The 19094-nt window shown below is 44.0% G+C and overlaps 2 protein-coding genes across 2 annotated transcripts in view; both read left to right on the top strand.

Annotated features, from left to right (window-relative positions):
• Nucleotides 1–19094, top strand: part of DNAH14 (dynein axonemal heavy chain 14) — a 530612-nt gene that overhangs the window by 335231 nt on the left and 176287 nt on the right. The window contains 1 exon segment of the mRNA XM_065589985.1: nucleotides 3888–4028. Within this exon segment, the coding sequence (XP_065446057.1) occupies nucleotides 3888–4028 (141 nt within the window).
• LOC135982477 (uncharacterized) lies at nucleotides 5687–8306 on the top strand. Its single transcript, XM_065589374.1, has 2 exons — nucleotides 5687–6676; nucleotides 7671–8306. Exons 1-2 carry the CDS (start codon nucleotides 6100–6102, stop codon nucleotides 8144–8146), a joined length of 1053 nt encoding a protein of 350 aa, XP_065445446.1. The 5' UTR covers nucleotides 5687–6099; the 3' UTR covers nucleotides 8147–8306.

Below are 19094 nucleotides of genomic sequence, written 5' to 3'. Positions count from 1 at the left end.
TGAGTATTGTGCAAAAAGAGATGGAGATCTCAGTAGTTTTTATTAAATGTATTTTGTTTTGTGCTCTTCCAGATCCACATATTGCAACCATTAAGGAGAACTCTTAAGGATTTGGTTAGATGAACTAAATTTGAATTTCCCAAAATGATTTGTCATGCCCAGGAATCTTCTCACAGCAGAAATATTGTTGGGTTCAAATGAGGCAAGCAATGCCTTCAATTTGTCTTAATCCTGCTGAATTTCCTGTTTGCTAAATATGTGTCCTACAAATCTTACCTGCTCTTTTCCACATTAATATTTCTTGCTTAGAGTGAGGCCAGCTTGTTGGAAGCACCTCAAAACTGCATGTAATCACTCATTGTGTTCATTTTTATCTCTGCCACATACCAAGACATCATGTGCATGGCAAAGGACAACAGGCAAACTTGACACAATCTTAGAGATTCTTTTCTGGAAATGTTCTAGTGCTGAAGCTACGCCAAATGGAAACTGATTGAAACAGTACCTTCCAAACAGGGTGATGAATGAAGTTAATGGTGTAGATTCTTTAGCAAGGGGGATGTGCCAGATGTGCTGTAGCATCTAACTTTGAGATTCTCTTTCATTCTTCTTTGACTTTCTGTAGCAAGGGTATAGGGATGAGGCATGGTACTGTGAGACCAAAGGGATTCGTTGATGGCATCAATTTTATTTTGTACTCCCCGACAGCTTTCCTTGTGAAGATGTGTGGAGACATTTCATGTGTAGTTTGCTTTTTGCATTAAAGCATTCCAGTTTCTCTAATCGGTGTAGTCTTTCCATTGCTGGCAACCGTAGTAGGGCCAATTTGTACACACACATGAGATTTGCATATGTATTTGTGCAGGTTCAGAATTGGCTTCTTCTCTAGGTAGCTCAGCCTGCTCACCAGATACGGGAATCCCATTCACCAGATGTGAGTTTATTTCTGAATTGGGAGAGCACAATATTTTGAGAGACCAGTTGTTTGTCCATGATAACAGCTTTTCCTCCAACAAGCCTCCTTCCCCTTTCCTAAGTTTGAAACTTGGTTATTCTCAATGCCTAGCCACCAGCATCATTCTTGCATCTCTTTGTCTCCTCTTATCTCAAGGAAGAAACCAAAGAAACTCACCTCCTCCAGCCTCAATCAACTTGTCCGTCTCATGCTTCTTCTGTCTCCGCCTCCCCTGCCCACTACAGTTTTACCCACTCAGGGCTTTCTTCATTCCTAGCATATAGGGAGTGAACTCAATATCTCCCATCCCCTTCTCTCCCTGCTCCTCCAGCGCTCGCTCTCTCTCTCTCTCTGAAACGGGTTGGAAGTAGGAGCGGCCTCCACACTAAAACATTTCTCAGGAGAGAAGAACCGACCCAAAAGATGAAGGGGAGAGTATTGAGTGGTATGAGGAGGCAAAAAATTGATTCTTTCATAGGTTGGGGGCACATATAGACATGGAATCTTATTAACAGCAAGACATTTGACTTCACTGGGCTACGGGATTTTTACCTGAGCTATGTGTTTTTATAGGAATATTGCAAGACGGATATATATTTTTCCTTGTTTAGAATTTCTCTCACCTTTCTGCTTCTTTTCCCGACATACTCATGTTTGTTTTTCAGTCGTCCTATTCTCTGTGTCTTCCTTCACCATTTTTCATTAGACTTTTTTATCTCTGTCCCTCTTTGCGTCTTTTTTCACACTCCTAAGCAGACCACATACATTTAAATTCAAATCAGACTTTGAAATCCATGTTGTTTCTGTGGATTCTGAATTAGGTAAAAAGTTTTTAGTCCTAAAAGTACCCAAACAAAATAAGATTTCTCTTCAGTGATAGTTTTGACTGAATGTTTCCAATTTATTATTTAATCTGCAGGTTATACATCTTAAGTTCATCAAATTACTCACCTGTCATTGATAAACCAGAGAAAGAGAACTTAATATGTGTGTATGTATGTATACACACACACAAATATTGAATATATATATATATATATATATATATAGGCTGTCAAGCAATTAAAAAAATTAATCATGATTCATTACGCCATTAAAAAATTTTTGATTAATTGCACTGTTAAACAGTAATAGAATACCATTTATATAAATATTTTGGATGTTTTCCACATTTTCAAATATATTTATTTCAATTACAACATGGAATACAAAGTGTACAGTGCTCACTTTATATTTTTATTATAAATATTTGCACTGTAAAAATAAAATACTATTTTTCAATTCACTTAATACAAGTACTGTAGTGCAATCTCTTTATCATTAAAGTTGAACTTAGAAATGTAGAGTTATGTACAAAAATAATTGCATTCAAAAATAAAATATAAAACTTTAAAACCTACAAGTCCACTCAGTCCTATTTCTTGTTCAACCAATCGCTCAGACAAACAAGTTTGTTTACATTTGCAGGAGATAATGCTGCCTGCTTCTTGTTTACACTGTTATCTGAAAGTGAGAACAGATGTTCGCATAGCACTGTTGTAGCCAGTGTTGCAAGATATTTACGTGCCAGATGCGCTAAAGATTCATACGTCCCTTCAGCTTCAGCCACCATTCCAGAGGACATATGTCTATGCTGATGATGGGTTCTGCTCGATAACGATCCAAAGCAGTGCAGACCAATGCATACTCATTTTCATCATCTGAATCAGATGTCACCAGCAGAAGGTTCATTTTCTCTTTTGGTGGTTCAGGTTCTGTAGTTTCCGCATCACAGTGTTTCTCTTTTAAGACTTCTGAAAGCATGCTCCACACCCTGTCCCTCTCAGATTTTGGAAGGCACTTCAGATCCTTAAATCATGGGTCTCTGCTGTAGCTATCTTTAGAAATCTCACATTGGTACCTTCTTTGCGTTTTGTCAAATCCGGAGTGAAAGTGTTCTTAAAATGAACAACATGCTGGGTCCAAGACTGCTGTAACATGAAATATATGGCAGAATGCGGGTAAAACAGAGAGCAGGAGACATACAATTCTCCCTCAAGTTGTTCAGTCACAAATGTAATTAACGCATTATTTTTTTAACAAGCGTCATCAGCATGGAAGCATGTCCTCTGGAATGGTGGCCAAAGCATCAAACAGTGTACAAATGTTTAGCATATCTGGCACAAAAACACCTTGCAATGCCAGCTACAAAAGTGCCATCTGTTCTCTCTTTCAGGTGACATTGTAAATAAGAAGTGGGCAGCATTATCTCCTGTAAATGTAAACAAACTTGTTTCTCTTAGCTATTGGCTGAACAAGAAGTAGGACTGAGTGGACTTGTAGACTCTAAAGTTTTACATAGTTTTGTTTTTGAGTGCAGTTATGTAACAAAAAAAAATCTACATTTGTAAGTTGCACTTTCACAATAAAGAGATTGTATTATGGTACTTGTTTGAGGTGAATTGAAAAGTACTATTTCTTTTATAATTTGTACAGTGCAAATATTTGTAATAAAAATAATACAAAATGAGCACTGTACATTTTGTATTCTGTGTTGTAATTTAAATCAATATATTTGAAAATGTAGAAAAACATCCAAAATATTTAATACATTTCAATTGTTATTCTATTGTTAACAGTGCGATTAATTGCGATTAATTTTTTTGAGTTAATCACGTGAGTTAACTGTGATTAATCAACAGCCCTAATATATATATATAAAAATTGTAGCTCCGAGTAACTCTTTCCTGCTATCGTTGCTCAAGTCACTGGATTTATATATTTATATTGGGGATTAATTTTGCTCATTTTCTAACTACACTTACATTTGGAGCAAGATGGAGACCTTGAAGTGGAAATCCTTGCAATAGCATAGGAGCTCTAAAATGTATTTTGTTTTGAAATGCTGATTCAGTTGCTGCCTTTCAATTTTCTCCCACTCTGTTTCTTACAGAATATCCAGGATGTCTCACTGGTTGCAGACTGTGCCCCTCCAAGTGGTGGAAGAAATGAGATTAGCCCACGTCTTCTCACACACTTTTGTCTGTTGGTTCTGCCTCAACCTTCCTTACAATCCTTACAACGTATTTTCCAGGTAATAGATCAGATAGTTCGGGGGAAATTATATCAGCAAATGGAAGTTCTAAAAGAATGAATAGCCAACAAATTTCACTTAAAATACCTCAATTTTTTTCACACTAATCAGAAAATTTTATGTAGTATTGTATAAGCAAAGAGGTGGCTTTAGGCAGCTAAGGGCTTGTCTATACTTACGCGCTGGTTTGGCGGCAGGCAATCGAACTTCAGGGTTCGATTTATCGCGTCTTGTCTGGACGCGATAAATCGAACCCAGAAGTGCTCCCCTTCGACTCCGGTAATCCTGCTCGGCGCAAGGAATCCGCTGAGTCGACGGGGGAGCCTGCCTGCCGCGTCTGGACCGCAGTAAATTCGAACTAAGGTACGTCAACTTCAGCTACATTATTCACATAGCTGAAGTTGCATACCTTAGTTCGAATTGGGGGTTAATGTAGACCAGGCCTAAGAAATCCTCATTTGTGTGGGAGATCAAACTAGGTATGTCCCAAACATCGATTTTATTTCACTACTTAGGAAACACTTAAAGTTTTATGATCTTGAGTTCTTGAAATAATGTTTAAATAAAGAATTCCTGGTTCTTATGAGAATTCACAGTTGTGAGATTTTGATTAATTTAACCCTTAAAGTACTGAGGAAGATTTTTAGTTTATATGAATAAATTGCATTTGAGGAACAATAGGAGATTAAGCTCCTCCTCAGTTTTTCATCTTTCCTTCTCCTTCCTCTCCTGCCAAACAAGTGCACCAAAGTCTCCTATCAACTGCTGTACCCTTTTTTCTCCTGATAAGCATCTTGCTGCCAGCTGTTGTTGAGGCTGGGAAATGGAAGCAGTAAGGTGTGTGTCACGTGAAAAAAATAAGCCAAGGATTGAGGAGGGTTTCCTATCATTAGAGCAGGAATCTTCACCCAACCTCTTCCATTTCTCAGCTGCTTGGACACCTTTTCTGATCCTTGGAATATTACCATTTCTGCCCATCTGCTCACAATCCTCCTTCAAATAGTGCCCTTTGTCTACCAGTCCCCAGTAGTTGTCTAAGGATTAAGATGCACATACTGTATATTTCTGGGTAGGAAACACCTGTGATAAGGTAGAAAGGCTCTATAAGTCCCAGTGTTTGAGGGGTTAATGCAGACCCCTTCCTGTAACATGGGTAATCAAAGGTGGGGTATATAAAGTTAGAGAGGAAGTGACTGTGGTGGTGGCTACCTAGAAGAAGGGTGTGAAAGAAGCTGGAAACATCTCTGACAAGCAGTGAGGTTCGTTGTTCTGAGTGGATTATTTTTGTTTTTATTTATTTGTAATCCTTTGTTTATAAATCAGCAAAAGAAAGCCTTGAGGAAGGGGATTCAAACTGCCGCTGCTGAGTGTTATTCATCTTCCCTAGTTGTTCCCACTGACTTACATGCCAGTGTGATCCTGACAATGTCTCTGACAAAATACTATATGACATACGTGTACCAGAAATGTTATCAATCACTGTGCTTGACAAATGCATTATGTAAATTCTATTGTATTCTAATCTAACTGTAGGAAACTAGGATGAATTTGCAAAAAGAACAGGAGTACTTGTGGCACCTTAGAGACTAACAAATTTATTAGAGCATAAGCTTTTGTGGGCTACAGCCCACTTCTTCAGAAGTCCACGAAAGCTTATGCTCTAATAAATGTGTTAGGCCTGGTCTACACTAGGCGTTTATGTCGAAGTTAGCGCCGTTAAATCGAATTAACCCTGCACCCGTCCACACTGCGATGCTATTTAGTTCGACATAGAGGTCTCTTTAATTCAACTTCTGTACTCCTCCCCGACGAGGGGAGTAGCGCTAAATTCGACATGGCCATGTCGAATTAGGCTAGGTGTGGATGGAAATCGACGCTAATAGCTCCGGGAGCTATCCCACAGTGCACCACTCTGTTGACGCTCTGGACAGCAGTGCGAGCTCGGATGCTCTGACCAGCCACACAGGAAAAGCCCCGGGAAAATTTGAATTTGAATTCCTTTTCCTGTCTGGCCAGTTTGAATCTCATTTCCTGTCTGGACATCGTGGCGAGCACAGCAGCACTGGCAACGATGCAGAGCTCTCCAGCAGTGATGGCCGTGCAGTCTGTGAATAGAAAGAGAGCCCCAGCATGGACTGATCATGAAGTCTTGGATCTCATCGCTGTGTGGGGCGATGAGTCCGTGCTTTCCGAGCTGCGATCCAAAAGAAGGAATGCAAAGATCTACGAGAAGATCTCTAAAGACATGGCAGAGAGAGGATACAGCCGGGATGCAACGCAGTGCCGCGTGAAAATCAAGGAGCTGAGACAAGGCTACCAGAAGACCAAAGAGGCAAACGGACGCTCCGGATCCCATCCCCAGACATCCCGTTTCTACGAGGCACTGCATTCCATCCTCGGTGCGGCCGCCACCACTACCCCACCAGTGACCGTGGACTCTGAGGATGGGATACTGTCCACGGCCGGTTCCTCGGACATGTTAGGGGACGGGGAAGATGAGGAAGGAGATGAGGAGGGCGAGGCAGTCGGCAGCTCTCACAACGCTGATTTCCCCGACAGCCAGGATCTCTTCATCACCCTTACAGAGATCCCCTACGAAGCGTCCCCAGCCGTTACCCCGGACACAGAATCTGGTGAAGGATCAGCCAGTAAGTGTTGTAAACATCTAAACATTTATTTTTAACAAAACAGGAATATTAACAATTAAAAGAATGGGTTGTTCATGATTAGTGTGCCCTAGGCGCTTAACGGTTTAGTAAGGGGCAGTGCAAGTTTTGAAAAGAAATCTAGCAATGTCCGGTTTTCAGTGATTGTCCTGCACAAGCCGCTCTACTGTTTATTCCCTGCTACTGCAGCTACAGTAAAATGCGGTCTATGTGTCCGGGGATAGAGCAGTAATCCTCCTGGGACATCTCGATGAAGCTCTCCTGGAGGTAACTTGAAAGCCGTTGCATGAGGTTCTTGGGGAGAGCGGCCTTATTGGGTCCTCCGAAGTACGACACGTTGCCGCGCCACGAGATTATCAAGTACTCGGGGATCATTGCTCTGCACAGCAGGGCGGCATACGGCCCTGGTCTTTGGAGGCTTTCCCGGAGCATTCTCTCTTTGTCGCTCTCGGAGATCCTCATCAGGGTGATGTTGGCCATGATGACCTGCTTTTAATTAGGTAGGGGAATGTTAGTGTTGGGACTGCTTTCCCGTTCCTTTACAGAACTGTAACCGCTGGTTTGCAGCCACGCGGTGGAGGCGGGAGAGGGGCAGCCGAAAGGGATCGTTCCCGGGGACAGCCGCGAGGGGGTGGGACAGGGGCAGAGTTCCCGCTTGCCGGATTGCTGGCAGCAGGGACTGACATTGATTTAAATGTGAAATGAGGCCAGTGGTAATATAAAAGTTTTAAACTGCCACAAGTGTACGGCTTACCATGTCTGCCTGCAACAGAAATTCCGTTGTGCTGCCTCGCTTCTCAAATGTGCTGTTCAAGACCCCAGGCACTGAATGCGAAGGCCGAGAATTCGACCTTGTGCTGAGTGCGCATGTGAAAGGTGCTGTGCATGGTCTTGTTCACAGAGAAAGACTATGTTCTTTGTTCACAACTACATTTATCTTTCTGAGGAATTCACTCCCTTTTTCCCATTTCCACAGCCCCGTCTGCGACTGTCTCACAACCTAGCCTGGAATCACACTCCCAGAGGCTAGCGCGGATTAGGCGTAGGAAGAAGAGGACACGGGAGGACATGTTCTCTGAGCTTATGGCCTCTTCCCAAGCCCAGGCAGCACAGCAGACCCAGTGGCGGGAGAACTTGACCCGAATGCACCAAGCCAACGTGGATCGGGAGAAGAGGTGGCGGCAGGAAGACCAGCAGGCGACTCAAACGCTGCTTGGACTACTGAGGGAGCAAACGGACACGCTCCGGCGCCTTGTGGATGTTCTGCAGGAACGGAGGCAGGAGGACAGAGCCCCGCTGCAGTCCATCTCTAACCGCCCTCCCCCGCCACCAAGTCCCATACCCACCTCACCCAAAGTGCAAAGAAGGAGAGGCGGCAGAGTCCCTGCTAAGTCTCACTCCACCCCTGCAGAGAGCTCTAGTAGCAGAAGGCTCTCATTTCCCAAAATTTGAAAAGTTCTTTCCTTCCCGCCTGACACAAGCCCCCGTCCAAGTTTCACCTCCCAATGCCATGTGTAGTTGATAATAAAAAATTCGTTTCTGTTAACTACTGTTTCAATCATGTTCTTTTGGAGGAGGAGGGGAAAGTGGGTTGGTAATTGGACAGGACAGTCTCCTTTGGCAGGGTACATAGTCGGGGGCAGGCACAGCAGCAGGGCACATACACAGTGCAGTGATGCAGTGACTAGTTGCCCCGGTTAGTCTGGGAGGTTGTTTTGATGTAATGTTGGGGGGGGGGGGGGTTGCTCTGTGACTTTGTGGCGGGGGAGGGCAGTTACAGATCTTAAGCGCCGGTCCTTAGGCAGGATCACAGAGCCACACAGCATGGGATCTGTAACCGTCCTCCCCCTGCCACAAAGTCAAATAGACCCCCCCATACACACAGTCCCGATCAGGAGGGTTGACAGGCTCCGTTGAAACAAGCATCCCACCGCAGCGGAGCCTGTCAATCCTTGAGTTTAGAAGCTGCATTCGCGTCACAACACTACACCCGCTCCGCACCACAGTCTGCGTCCCAGTTTTAAAAAATTCCTGCGAAAACAGTATTAAAGAAAACGGTGTGCTTTAACAAAGTAGAACTATTTTTATTTCGACACGTGTGTTGGAGGGGGGGTGAAGGGGGTATGTAACTGGATAGGATAGTCAACGTTACCTGGGTAAAGAAACGGGGGCAGGTTTAGCTTCTCAGTACACAAACTATAAAGTCACAGGTTACCCTGCTCACTCAGGAACTTTGCTTTCAAAGCCTCCCGGATGCACAGCGCTTCCCGCTGGTCTCTTCTAATCGCCCAGCTGTCTGGCTGTGAGTAATCACCAGCCAGGCTATTTTCCTCAACCTCCCACCCCGCCATAAAGGTCTCCCCCTTGCTCTCACAGAGATTGTGGAGCACACAGCAAGCTGCTATAACAATGGGGATATTGGTTTCGCTGAGATCACAGCGAGTCAGTAAGCTTCTCTATCTCCCCTTGAGACGGCCAAAAGCACACTCCACCACCATTCTGCACTTGCTCAGCCGGTAGTTGAAGAGTTCTTTTTCAGTGTCCAGGGCGCCAGTATAGGGCTTCATGAGCCAGGGCATTAGCGGGTAGGCTGGGTCCCCGAGGATGACTATAGGCATCTCCACATCCCCAACAGTTATTTTGTGGTCCGGGAAGTAAATACCTTGTTGCAGCCGTCTAAACAGACCAGAGTTCCTGAAAACACGAGCGTCATGAACCTTGCCCGGCCATCCCACGTAGATGTTGGTAAAACGTCCCCTGTGGTCCACCAGTGCTTGCAGCACCATGGAAAAGTATCCCTTTCGGTTAATGTACTGGGTGGCCTGGTGGTCCGGTGCCAGGATAGGGATGTGAGTTCCATCTATGGCACCACCGCAGTTTGGGAATCCCATCGCTGCGAAGCCATCTATGATCGCCTCCACGTTTCCCAGGGTCACTACCTTTGGCAGCAGTACATCAACGATTGCCTTCGCTACTTGCATCACAACAACCCCCACGGTAGATTTGCCCACCCCAAACTGGTTCGCGACTGACCGGTAGCTGTCTGGCGTTGCAAGCTTCCAGAGGGCTATGGCCACTCGCTTCTGTACACTCAGTGCAGCTCGCAACCGGGTGTCACTGCGCTTCAGGGCAGGGGACAGCAACTCACAAAGTTCCAGGAAAGTTCCCTTCCGCATGCGAAAGTTTCGCAGCCACTGGGATTCATCCCAGACCTGCAGCACTATGCGGTCCCACCACTCAGTGCTTGTTTCCCGTGCCCAGAATCGCCGTTCCACGGCATCAACATGACCCATTGCCACTGTGATGTCCTCGGCGCTGGGTCGCCTGCTTTCTGACAGGTCTTTGCTACTCTCAGACTTCAGGACATCACCGCGGTGCCGTAGCCTCCTCGCCTGACTTTTCTGCATCTGCCTCAGGGAAACCTTTATGATAAGCTGCGAGACGTTGAGAGCGGCCACAACTGCAGCGATGGTCGCAGCGGGCTCCATGCTCGGAGTACAGTGGCGTCCGCGCTGTCAATGACTGGAAAAGCGCGCGAACTGTTTTCCCGCCGGCGCTTTCAGGGAGGGAGGGCGGGAGTGATGGACGGATGACGACAGTTTCCCAAAAGCACCCTCGACTCATTTTGTTACCCAGAAGGCATTGCCGGCTACACCCAGAATTCCAATGGGCAGAGGGGACTGCGGGAACTGTGGGATAGCTGACCACAGTGCACCGCTTCGAATGTCGACGCTTTCACCGTTAGTGTGGACGCACAAAGTCGAATTACTGTCCTTGGTGTGGACACACACGTTCGACTTTGCAATATCGATTACAAAAATTCGATGCAAGTAAAATCGAACTACTCTCGTAGTGTAGACAAGGCCTTAGTCTCTAAGGTGCCACAAGTACTCCTGTTCTTTTTGCAGATACAGACTAACACGGCTGCTACTCTGAAACCTGTCATTATGCTAGGATGGATTTGTTTTCTCTCATAGGGTTATACTATATTAGGATCTCATCCTGTTACTGCTAAAACAGATGGATGCACCCATTTGTAAACATTATGAAACCACTTTCCATGTAACATGATTGGCATTCTCTGTTCAAGAGAGGCCCTGAACTGGAAAAGCAGGGGTTTTGCAGATCAAGAGTGAAGTACGATGAAAGAAATGTGTTGGGAAGCTTGCATAGCATTTAACTTACCTAGATTATGCCTGGTTTAAGATTGTGTGCATTAATACCTACTTTTCAGGAACTCTGAATTCAGTCCCAGATTACTAAGGGAAAAGTATACGAGACCAATCGAGATGCATTATCAAAAGACTCATTCGTGAGTCTATTCTAACTACAAACAGTACATATTTGTTATAATTCATTCTAGCGTTTCCAGGGATTGCCATTTACACATCCCTCCAGGGACCAGGGAAGTAGCTATGCCAGAAACGGGAATTCATCCCTGGGGAGAAAGTAGATAGTTGACACATTGGAACAAAGCCAGCATAGATGTGGAGAGCCCTATACTCAGTTTAATGGTTCTGCTTCACTGATGGAAGGCTTGGCTACATAGAGCTTGTACCAGTGAGAGTTGGGTGGGATTTTATGATGGAGGATGTATGGAAACAGTGGGGCCCTGAGGCTGCAGTAGTGGTTGCGGAGTTGCCTGAGGAGTTTTTATTTATTTATTTAGAATTCAATGTTTTTAAAAAGTCAAGTATACAAGGCTCTGGGCTCCCTAATACATAATTAACAAGACAATAAAATCCCAGCAACAAAAATACGGCAGGGCCAGGGAACAGTGGGAGAGGGGAGATATATAAACCCTAGGCTAATTAACTTGTGGTTCCCTGTAGACTAGGGAAGGTTACTACAGGTTAATTGGAGCACCTGTAGTCAATTAAGGGACTGTCAGGAACCTAATAAAAAACTCTGCTTCAGGCAGACAGGGTGGTGCAAGGAAGGATTGAGGACTGGAGTTTGGAAGTGTGTTGCTGTGAATTGAAAGACCAGACAACTGGAGGAATGGAGACCCTGTCCCAGCAAGGCAGGGAGACTCCTTCCCCCAATGTCAAGGACCACCTTCCTGGGCCACTAGGCACCCCAAGAGCAGGGGCAAGGGGTGGTGTCCTAGCCCCTCCACCAAGAAAAGCACGGGACCCACCATACCAACATTGGCCATTTTGCCACAACAGGAACACAGCCAGCCACCTACACATTTTTGGCCAATGGATTCCATTCTTTCTTGACACCTCCAGAAAGCTGATATACTCAGATTTGACATAGACAATTAGATCTGCACCTTTACTCATAATTTGGACTGGTGCGATTTAGGCATTTTTATTACTATTTAGCTAATTGCTCCTCCCTTGCAGGAATACTCATTTTCCTCATCAATCTCTGACCAGAGTCGGGAGGGCACCCCTAGTTACTTCTCAGGGCTTGTCTATGTGGTGATTTAGTGTGTGGAAAACCAAGATGTGAATGTACAGTGCACTAACTTGCTGCTAAATGTTGCTCTTGATCATCAGGATTTGTATTTCTATATTTCAATCCACTGCTCAGAGAAAATATCTTAGATTTGTAGTGGGGACAAAACATCTTCAGTATAGAGTTCTGCTATTTGATTTGTCAGCAGCCTCAAAGGTTTTCACAAAATATCTTGTACTGCTGATAGCATTTCTAAGGGCATGTCTACACTACTGACTTAGGTCTACCTATGTTAGGTTGACCTACAGCCACCGCAGTAAGTACTGAGGTCCACGCTATCCTCCTTCTGTTGGTGGTGTGTGTCCTCACCAGGAGCGCTTCCACCAACTGAAGAGGGGCAGTGTGAGGGGCTGAGAGCCAGAACTCTTAGCTCTGTGAAGCGCCTCACTGGGGGCCCAGCTGCCCCCCAAGTCTCTTGCCTCTCCATTTCCTCCTGGGCTTCTCACCTCCCCACTGGGAGTGGGGGCAGCTACCTGGGCTACTTGGCTCCTTGATCAGGGACTGGAGAGCCGGGTGCCCAGCTTTCTTGTCCATTTCAGGGCTCCAGCATGGAGCCCTGAAATGGACAAGACAGCCAACAGTCAATGTAAGTAACTCAGTGTCTATACAGACATTGTTTCCCTAACTACATCAACATAAGTCCTATGTCTCACATGAGGTAGAATTGTTATGTCGATGTAGTAGGGCACTTACATCAGTAGGACAAGGCTGTAGTGTGTACACTAGGTCAATGTAAGGCAGATTATGTCGACCTAACTGTGTGGTATAGACCAGGCCTAAGAAGACAACTCATTAGCCTTTACTCTTACCTCAGTGGCTGGTTCATTTGAGGATCCTCTTCTCAACAAATTCACAGATAGTATACATTACATCCTTCAAATCTTTACTAAGTTGGGTCTCCAGGTAAACAAAGAGAATTCATCTTAGTACCATCCCAGAAGACAGAATTTATAGGAGCACTTCTGGACTCCACAGCAGCGTACCTCATAGTAGGTTCAAAATCATGGAAGATCTTATAAATAATTTACTAATAATTCTCAGACAGCAGTAAGAATGTGTCTAAAAATACTAGGTCATTTCATGCACATTCATCACTCCTCATGCTAGACATCACCTTTGCTTTATGCAAGGCTGGTTGTAGTCATCTACCTACCAAGCAAACACCATCTAGATATGGCAGTGCAGATTCCACAGCAGGTCCTATCATCACTAAACCGCTGGAAGTAACCAGTCCAAGTATGCAGAGGTGTTCCATTTTCTCCCCCTCTGCCCACAGTGATGTTAGTAATGAATGCTTCCAACCTCTCATAGGGAGCATACTAGAATCGCTCTTAGACCCAGGAACTATGGTCAATAAACAGGTCTCAGCTTCATAAATGCCTTAGAACTGAGAGCAATCTGTATAGCATGTGTGATGTTCCCACTTTTAATACAAGGCAAAACAATACAAGTGATGACAGATAACATTATAGTGATGTTCTATATTAACTGAGGAGGAGGAGGAGACAGACCTTCTCAACTGTGCCAAGAACCTGTTCACTTATGGAGCTGGTGCATCAGGTTTCATCTTAGAGGATCAGTTGAACAGACACTTTTCTTTTGACCATAAATGGTCTATTAAGGACTCAGTTTTTCAAATCTTTCAATATTTTTGGGGGAGGGATAGCTCAGTGGTTTGAGCATTGACCTGCTAAACCCAGGGTTATAAATTCAATCCTTGAGGGGGCCACTTAGGGATCTGGGGCAAAAATCAGAATTTGGTCCTGCTAGTGAAGGCAGAGAGTTGGACTCAATGACCTTTTGGGGTCCCTTCCAGTTCTATGAGATAGGTATATCGCCATATATTACTATATTATATATTAAATGGAGTCACTCAATTATAAACTTGTTTGCCACAAAATCAAACAGAAAATGCTGCATCTTTTGCTTTAGAGGGAGTCTGAGCCTAGGATTGCTATCTGATGCTTTCCTTATCTCTTATTCCCAGGCTCAGCTGTACACTTACAACTAGTTCCTTTAATTCTGAGAATATTGAGAAAGTTCAGACAGGATGCAGCAAAGTTACTATTGATAGCCCAGTGAGGCCCAGGCAATTTTGGTTCAAAGACCTGTTAAGACTCTTGGTACAACCCCCAAAAACGGGGCCTCTGGATTCGGGCATAATCTCCCAAAACCATGAGGAAGAACCTTTCATCCAGATACAAAGTCTCTGCATCATACAGCCTGGATGCCAGCTGCCTAACTGACATTGAGAAGTCATGTTCCAAAGACGTCCAAAACATCCTGATCCATAGCAGGAATGATTCCAGAAGACTCACTTGCAGTTCCAAATGGAAGCATTTCACTGTTTAGGTGGAATAGCATTTCTCTCCATTTTAAGCTGACATTCCCTTTATTTTGGATTCTTTATCTCTTACAGTGCTTTGGACTTTCGGTTAGCTCTACAAGAGTACATGTAGTGGCTATATCTGCTTATCATCCTCCAATACATAACCACACTGTATTATTATACCCTACAGTGTCTAGATTCCTCAAAGTGTTGATATACGTATTCCCTCCCGTCAGGATAGGATCTCAATGTAGTGTTGGCTGGGTTCATTGGACTCCCATTCAGATCAGTAGCATCATGTTCCTTATACCACCTTTTCATGAAAACAGCTTTCTTATGGGCAATCACCTCTCCACTTAGAATAGGAGAATTGCAAGCTCTGATATCAGGCCCATCTTATACTACTTTTTCAAAGTACTTTTTCAAAGCTGTGTTACAGCTTGTGGTTTGAATTCACCTGCAAATAGCAAAACTAGTTACATGCTCTGGGCTTGATGGCCATTTACTTGCTCATAGAGGCACATCCAAGTGTTAAGAGGTATCAGATTTTTAACAGGACCACCATTTTCAATTCAAAGTGTTGTCTTTTGAGCTGACGTGTACCATGTGTTTGCCAAGAACTTAACAGTGATAAATGTCCATCTCCAGATTGGGAATACATGTATTCCCTTTGTCTGGAATATTGATCTATCAAGAATAGCATCTTGGAAGGAGTCCAAGGATTTGTTCACATCCCCACTAAAGTGCTGAAGTCACTATGTTTCTTTTTAGAATGATTGTCTTTACAGATTCCCCTCTTGGTTCACATGTACCCTTTGCATGCAAGATCAAAATTAGGCCTAATTGATGGACAAAATAATAAGGATAGATTATTCCACTCATCGCCTTTTTGGAGCCCTTTAAAAGAGACTTTGGTGGAGAAGAGGGAGAACTTTTTATAATCACCACAGGTGCAACAGAAAAATTGTTGCCATAACACCAGAGCTTTATACTCCAGTGGGGACACTAGACTAGGTGTAGTAAAAAGAGGTCTGGGCTTCATGGGGAGTCACCCTATCTGGTACTTCCCATGTGACCTCCAACTCAATATTTCTACCCATTCCATTCATGGTTTGTTTATCACCCTCAGGTGTACAGCCAGACTTCAAGAAGCCTGCTTCATCAACTGTCTCTAGGGCTAAATCATCCTCCCCAAAGAGACAAATCAAGTAACTCATTACAGCCACAGATACTTGTGAGGCGGGAGAAGAGTGAAGAAGAACATCAGCTATCAGGGGGAAAGCATTCAATTTCTGTTATGGTTTGCTCACTGTCCCCTGACAAGGCAGTGAATCCACCCCCCTCAGCTGGTGAGTTTAAGGAATTCCAGGACCTGATGAAACACATGGTAAAAAGCTTAGGCATACATCCCTGTCATGTCAAAAAGAGCTGACAGGAGGTACTGAGTGATAAATGATCTGAATATTTCTAGACATTCAAGAGCAAGTTCTCTCAGTACAAGAGAGATCAAAACATCTAGCCCTCCCAAGTCCACAATGAGCAAAAAGGACCCAAAGAAATTGAAACTCTTTAGCCTTAAGCTGTATTCATCAACTATGCTCCAGAGGTATGGCTAACTATTATGCCCTCTCAAAATAAGATTTTTTTTCATTGAGACAATGTCTCGATTTATAGACAACTATCCAAAGAGTAGCAAGCGGAGATGAAATATACAATGGCAGAAGGACATCTGACTTTATGTACTTCTCTATTGTTATAGCTTCAGTCCTTAGGGATCCCCAGGCAGATCCAGGCAACAATTGAGCACCTCACATTTGAGAATAATGAACTTTTCAACAACAAGACAGAGGAAGCACCCTCTAAAGAATTCTAGGGCAATGCTGCATTCTTTGAGACTCTACATCCCAACTCTAAAGAGGAAGCGGCCATGCCAGCATACTTTCGACAGCACTCCTCTGTCAAATATTATAATCAGCCACAGAGGACCTAAGAGCCACTGAAGAAGAGACAGAGATTCCTGTGTAAATGACCCTCTACCTCCTTTGCTGCCCCAGGGTTGACTCCAGCATTGAGATCCTGCTAGAACCACTTGAGGATCTTTTTTGTTCTACCCTCACACCATCCCTTGGGAACAACCATTTTTATTTTTGAGAAGTTTGGGCAAGCATTACTTCAGACTCGTGGGACCTAGAGATCATAAGCAATCCCTTCCATCCCTTCCCTGTCCTTTTTCAGAGATCCTTCTCACAAGAGACTGTTAAAACAAGTAAACTCCTTTCTATAGCTGGGAACTGTGGAGGAGGAAGTGCCCTTACATTTCAGGGGAAGATGCTTTGATTCACGTTATTTACTGATCCCAAAGAAGAACTATTGGGTTTGTGGCTTAGCCTGGACCTTCAGTGCCTCAAAATGTTCATCCATTGTTTCAAATTCAGGATGGTGACTCTAGCCTCCATAAATTCCCTCATTAGATCATCAGGACTGGTTTGCTGCTCTTCGCCTACAAAATGCCTGCCTCCATATATCTATCCACCCAACCAACAGAAATACCTCAAATTCCTTTAGGAACATTCCACTATCAGAATAGGGCTCTGTCCTTTGGGCTATCTGCAGCATCGAGGGTTTCCACCAGGTACCTTGCAGTATAGGCAACTCATCCAGGTAGATAAGGAATCCAGATCTATCCTTACCTCAACAACTGACTGATTAGAGGAAGAGCTTCACAACAGGTGATTGACTCAGTCCAAGTAATTCTAAAGTTCTTTGCCTTGTTTGGTCTCAAAGTTAATAGACAAAAATCCACACTCAGTGATGCATAGATAGAGTTCATAGGAATCCTATTAGACTCCAGACAGTGATAGCTTATCTTCCAAAGGGAGAGCCCAGACAATAGCAAGGTTTATCAGTCAACTTCAAGTTCACCCAAGAGCATCAGTGAAAGCATGTCTCAAACTTCTAACACACTTGACCTCATATACTTATGTCACCTAGCATGCCAAACTTCACCTACACTCCATGTAAGGGGGTTGAAATCACTGTGTCTACCCAGCAGACACTTTATGGACTTGATGGTTATGATCCCAAAAGAAGTCATCATTAAACTAGTGGAAAGACCCTCCTCAGGTGTGCAATGCAGTACCCTTCTTTACACCTCTACATACTAAAACTCTAGTGACAGACAACTCCACTCAGGGATGGGGAGGGATCATCTAGATCACCTTTAAATCAGTAATAATTTCTGATCTCAGAAGGCTAGGTATCCATGTTTTTCCATATCTGGATGACCAGTTAATTCAGGGTCAATCCAGTTTGCAAGTTTTGGACAATATCCTTTAAATTCAGTTTCTCTTTGCTTGATTTGGCCTGAAAATAACCAGTGACTAGTCAGTTCTGTGTCCTGTGTAAAGAATAGAGTGCACTGGGGCCATTCTGGACTCCACAATAGGAGATTGCCTATCTGCCTCCAGAAAAAACATCCAGCTAGGCTTAATTTATGCAATAATCTGCAGGTTTATCTGAGAACAACTGCAAGATCTTGCCTCAGGTTGCTCGACCACCTGGACTTCTGTATTTACGTGACTCAGCATGCCAGACTTCACCTGTGCTGCATGCAAAGGTGGTTGAAGTCTGTATCAGCCGAGAAAACATCACATGGACATGTTAGTTCACATTGCATCTTGAGTCCTAGCCTCATTAAGATGATGGATGAATCCAGTAATGTATGCTGCAAGGTAATCCCCTTTTCTCCTCCAGTTCCATCGAAGATGCTTGTAACAGATACATCCACTCTGAGCTGGGGAGCACACCTGGATGATGTGCAAACACAAGGCTTGTGGACACCTCAGGAGTCAGCTCTTCATTTACACATCCTAAAACCGAGAGCCATTTATTGAGCTTGCAAAGTCTTCCTACTATTCAACAAGGACCTCACCATAAAGATTATAACACACAATATGGCTGCAGTGTTTTACCTGCACTAAAAAGGCAGGTCAAAATCCACTCAGTTAAGTCAGGAGGTATGTGTCTGGAACTTCTACATTTGTCATCGGGTCACTTTCAAGGCATTTGATCTCCCCAGAGTGCAGAAAGTTCTGACAGATTGCCTCAGCATAAAATCAATCAACAATCACAAATGGACTCTAAAGGATATGGGGTTTCAAATGATTTTCAGCAAATATGGTTTTCCCACCATAGATCCATTTGTTATCAAAGAAAACAAGAAGTGTCATTGTTTCTGTGACAAAGGAAGACAGAATTCAGGGTCAATTTCCAATGCATTCCTGATTTCATGGTGTTTGGAATGTCTATATGTATTTTCTCCAATCCCAGAACCATCAGAAAATTCAAACAGGAAGTAGCCAGTATCATATTAATAGCCCTGGTGTGGCCAACACAGTTTTGGTACTTAGACCTTCAAACCTCATCCATTCAACCTCCCAACACCGTATTCATGGACATTGTTTTTTCCCACCCTATGGTAGCAAGATTTTTTTTAAAGGTCTGATATGGGTTTATCCCCCAGTAAGAAAACCAGTCCCTTCCTGGGAGCTTAATTTAGTCCTGGCAGGTGTGATGGGGTTGGGACTCACCACCGCAGTGCCTCCC

Source organism: Chrysemys picta, chromosome 3, assembly GCF_011386835.1.
Source record: "Chrysemys picta bellii isolate R12L10 chromosome 3, ASM1138683v2, whole genome shotgun sequence".
NCBI lineage: Eukaryota > Metazoa > Chordata > Testudines > Emydidae > Chrysemys > Chrysemys picta.
This window is presented reverse-complemented; position numbering and strand designations above follow the sequence as displayed.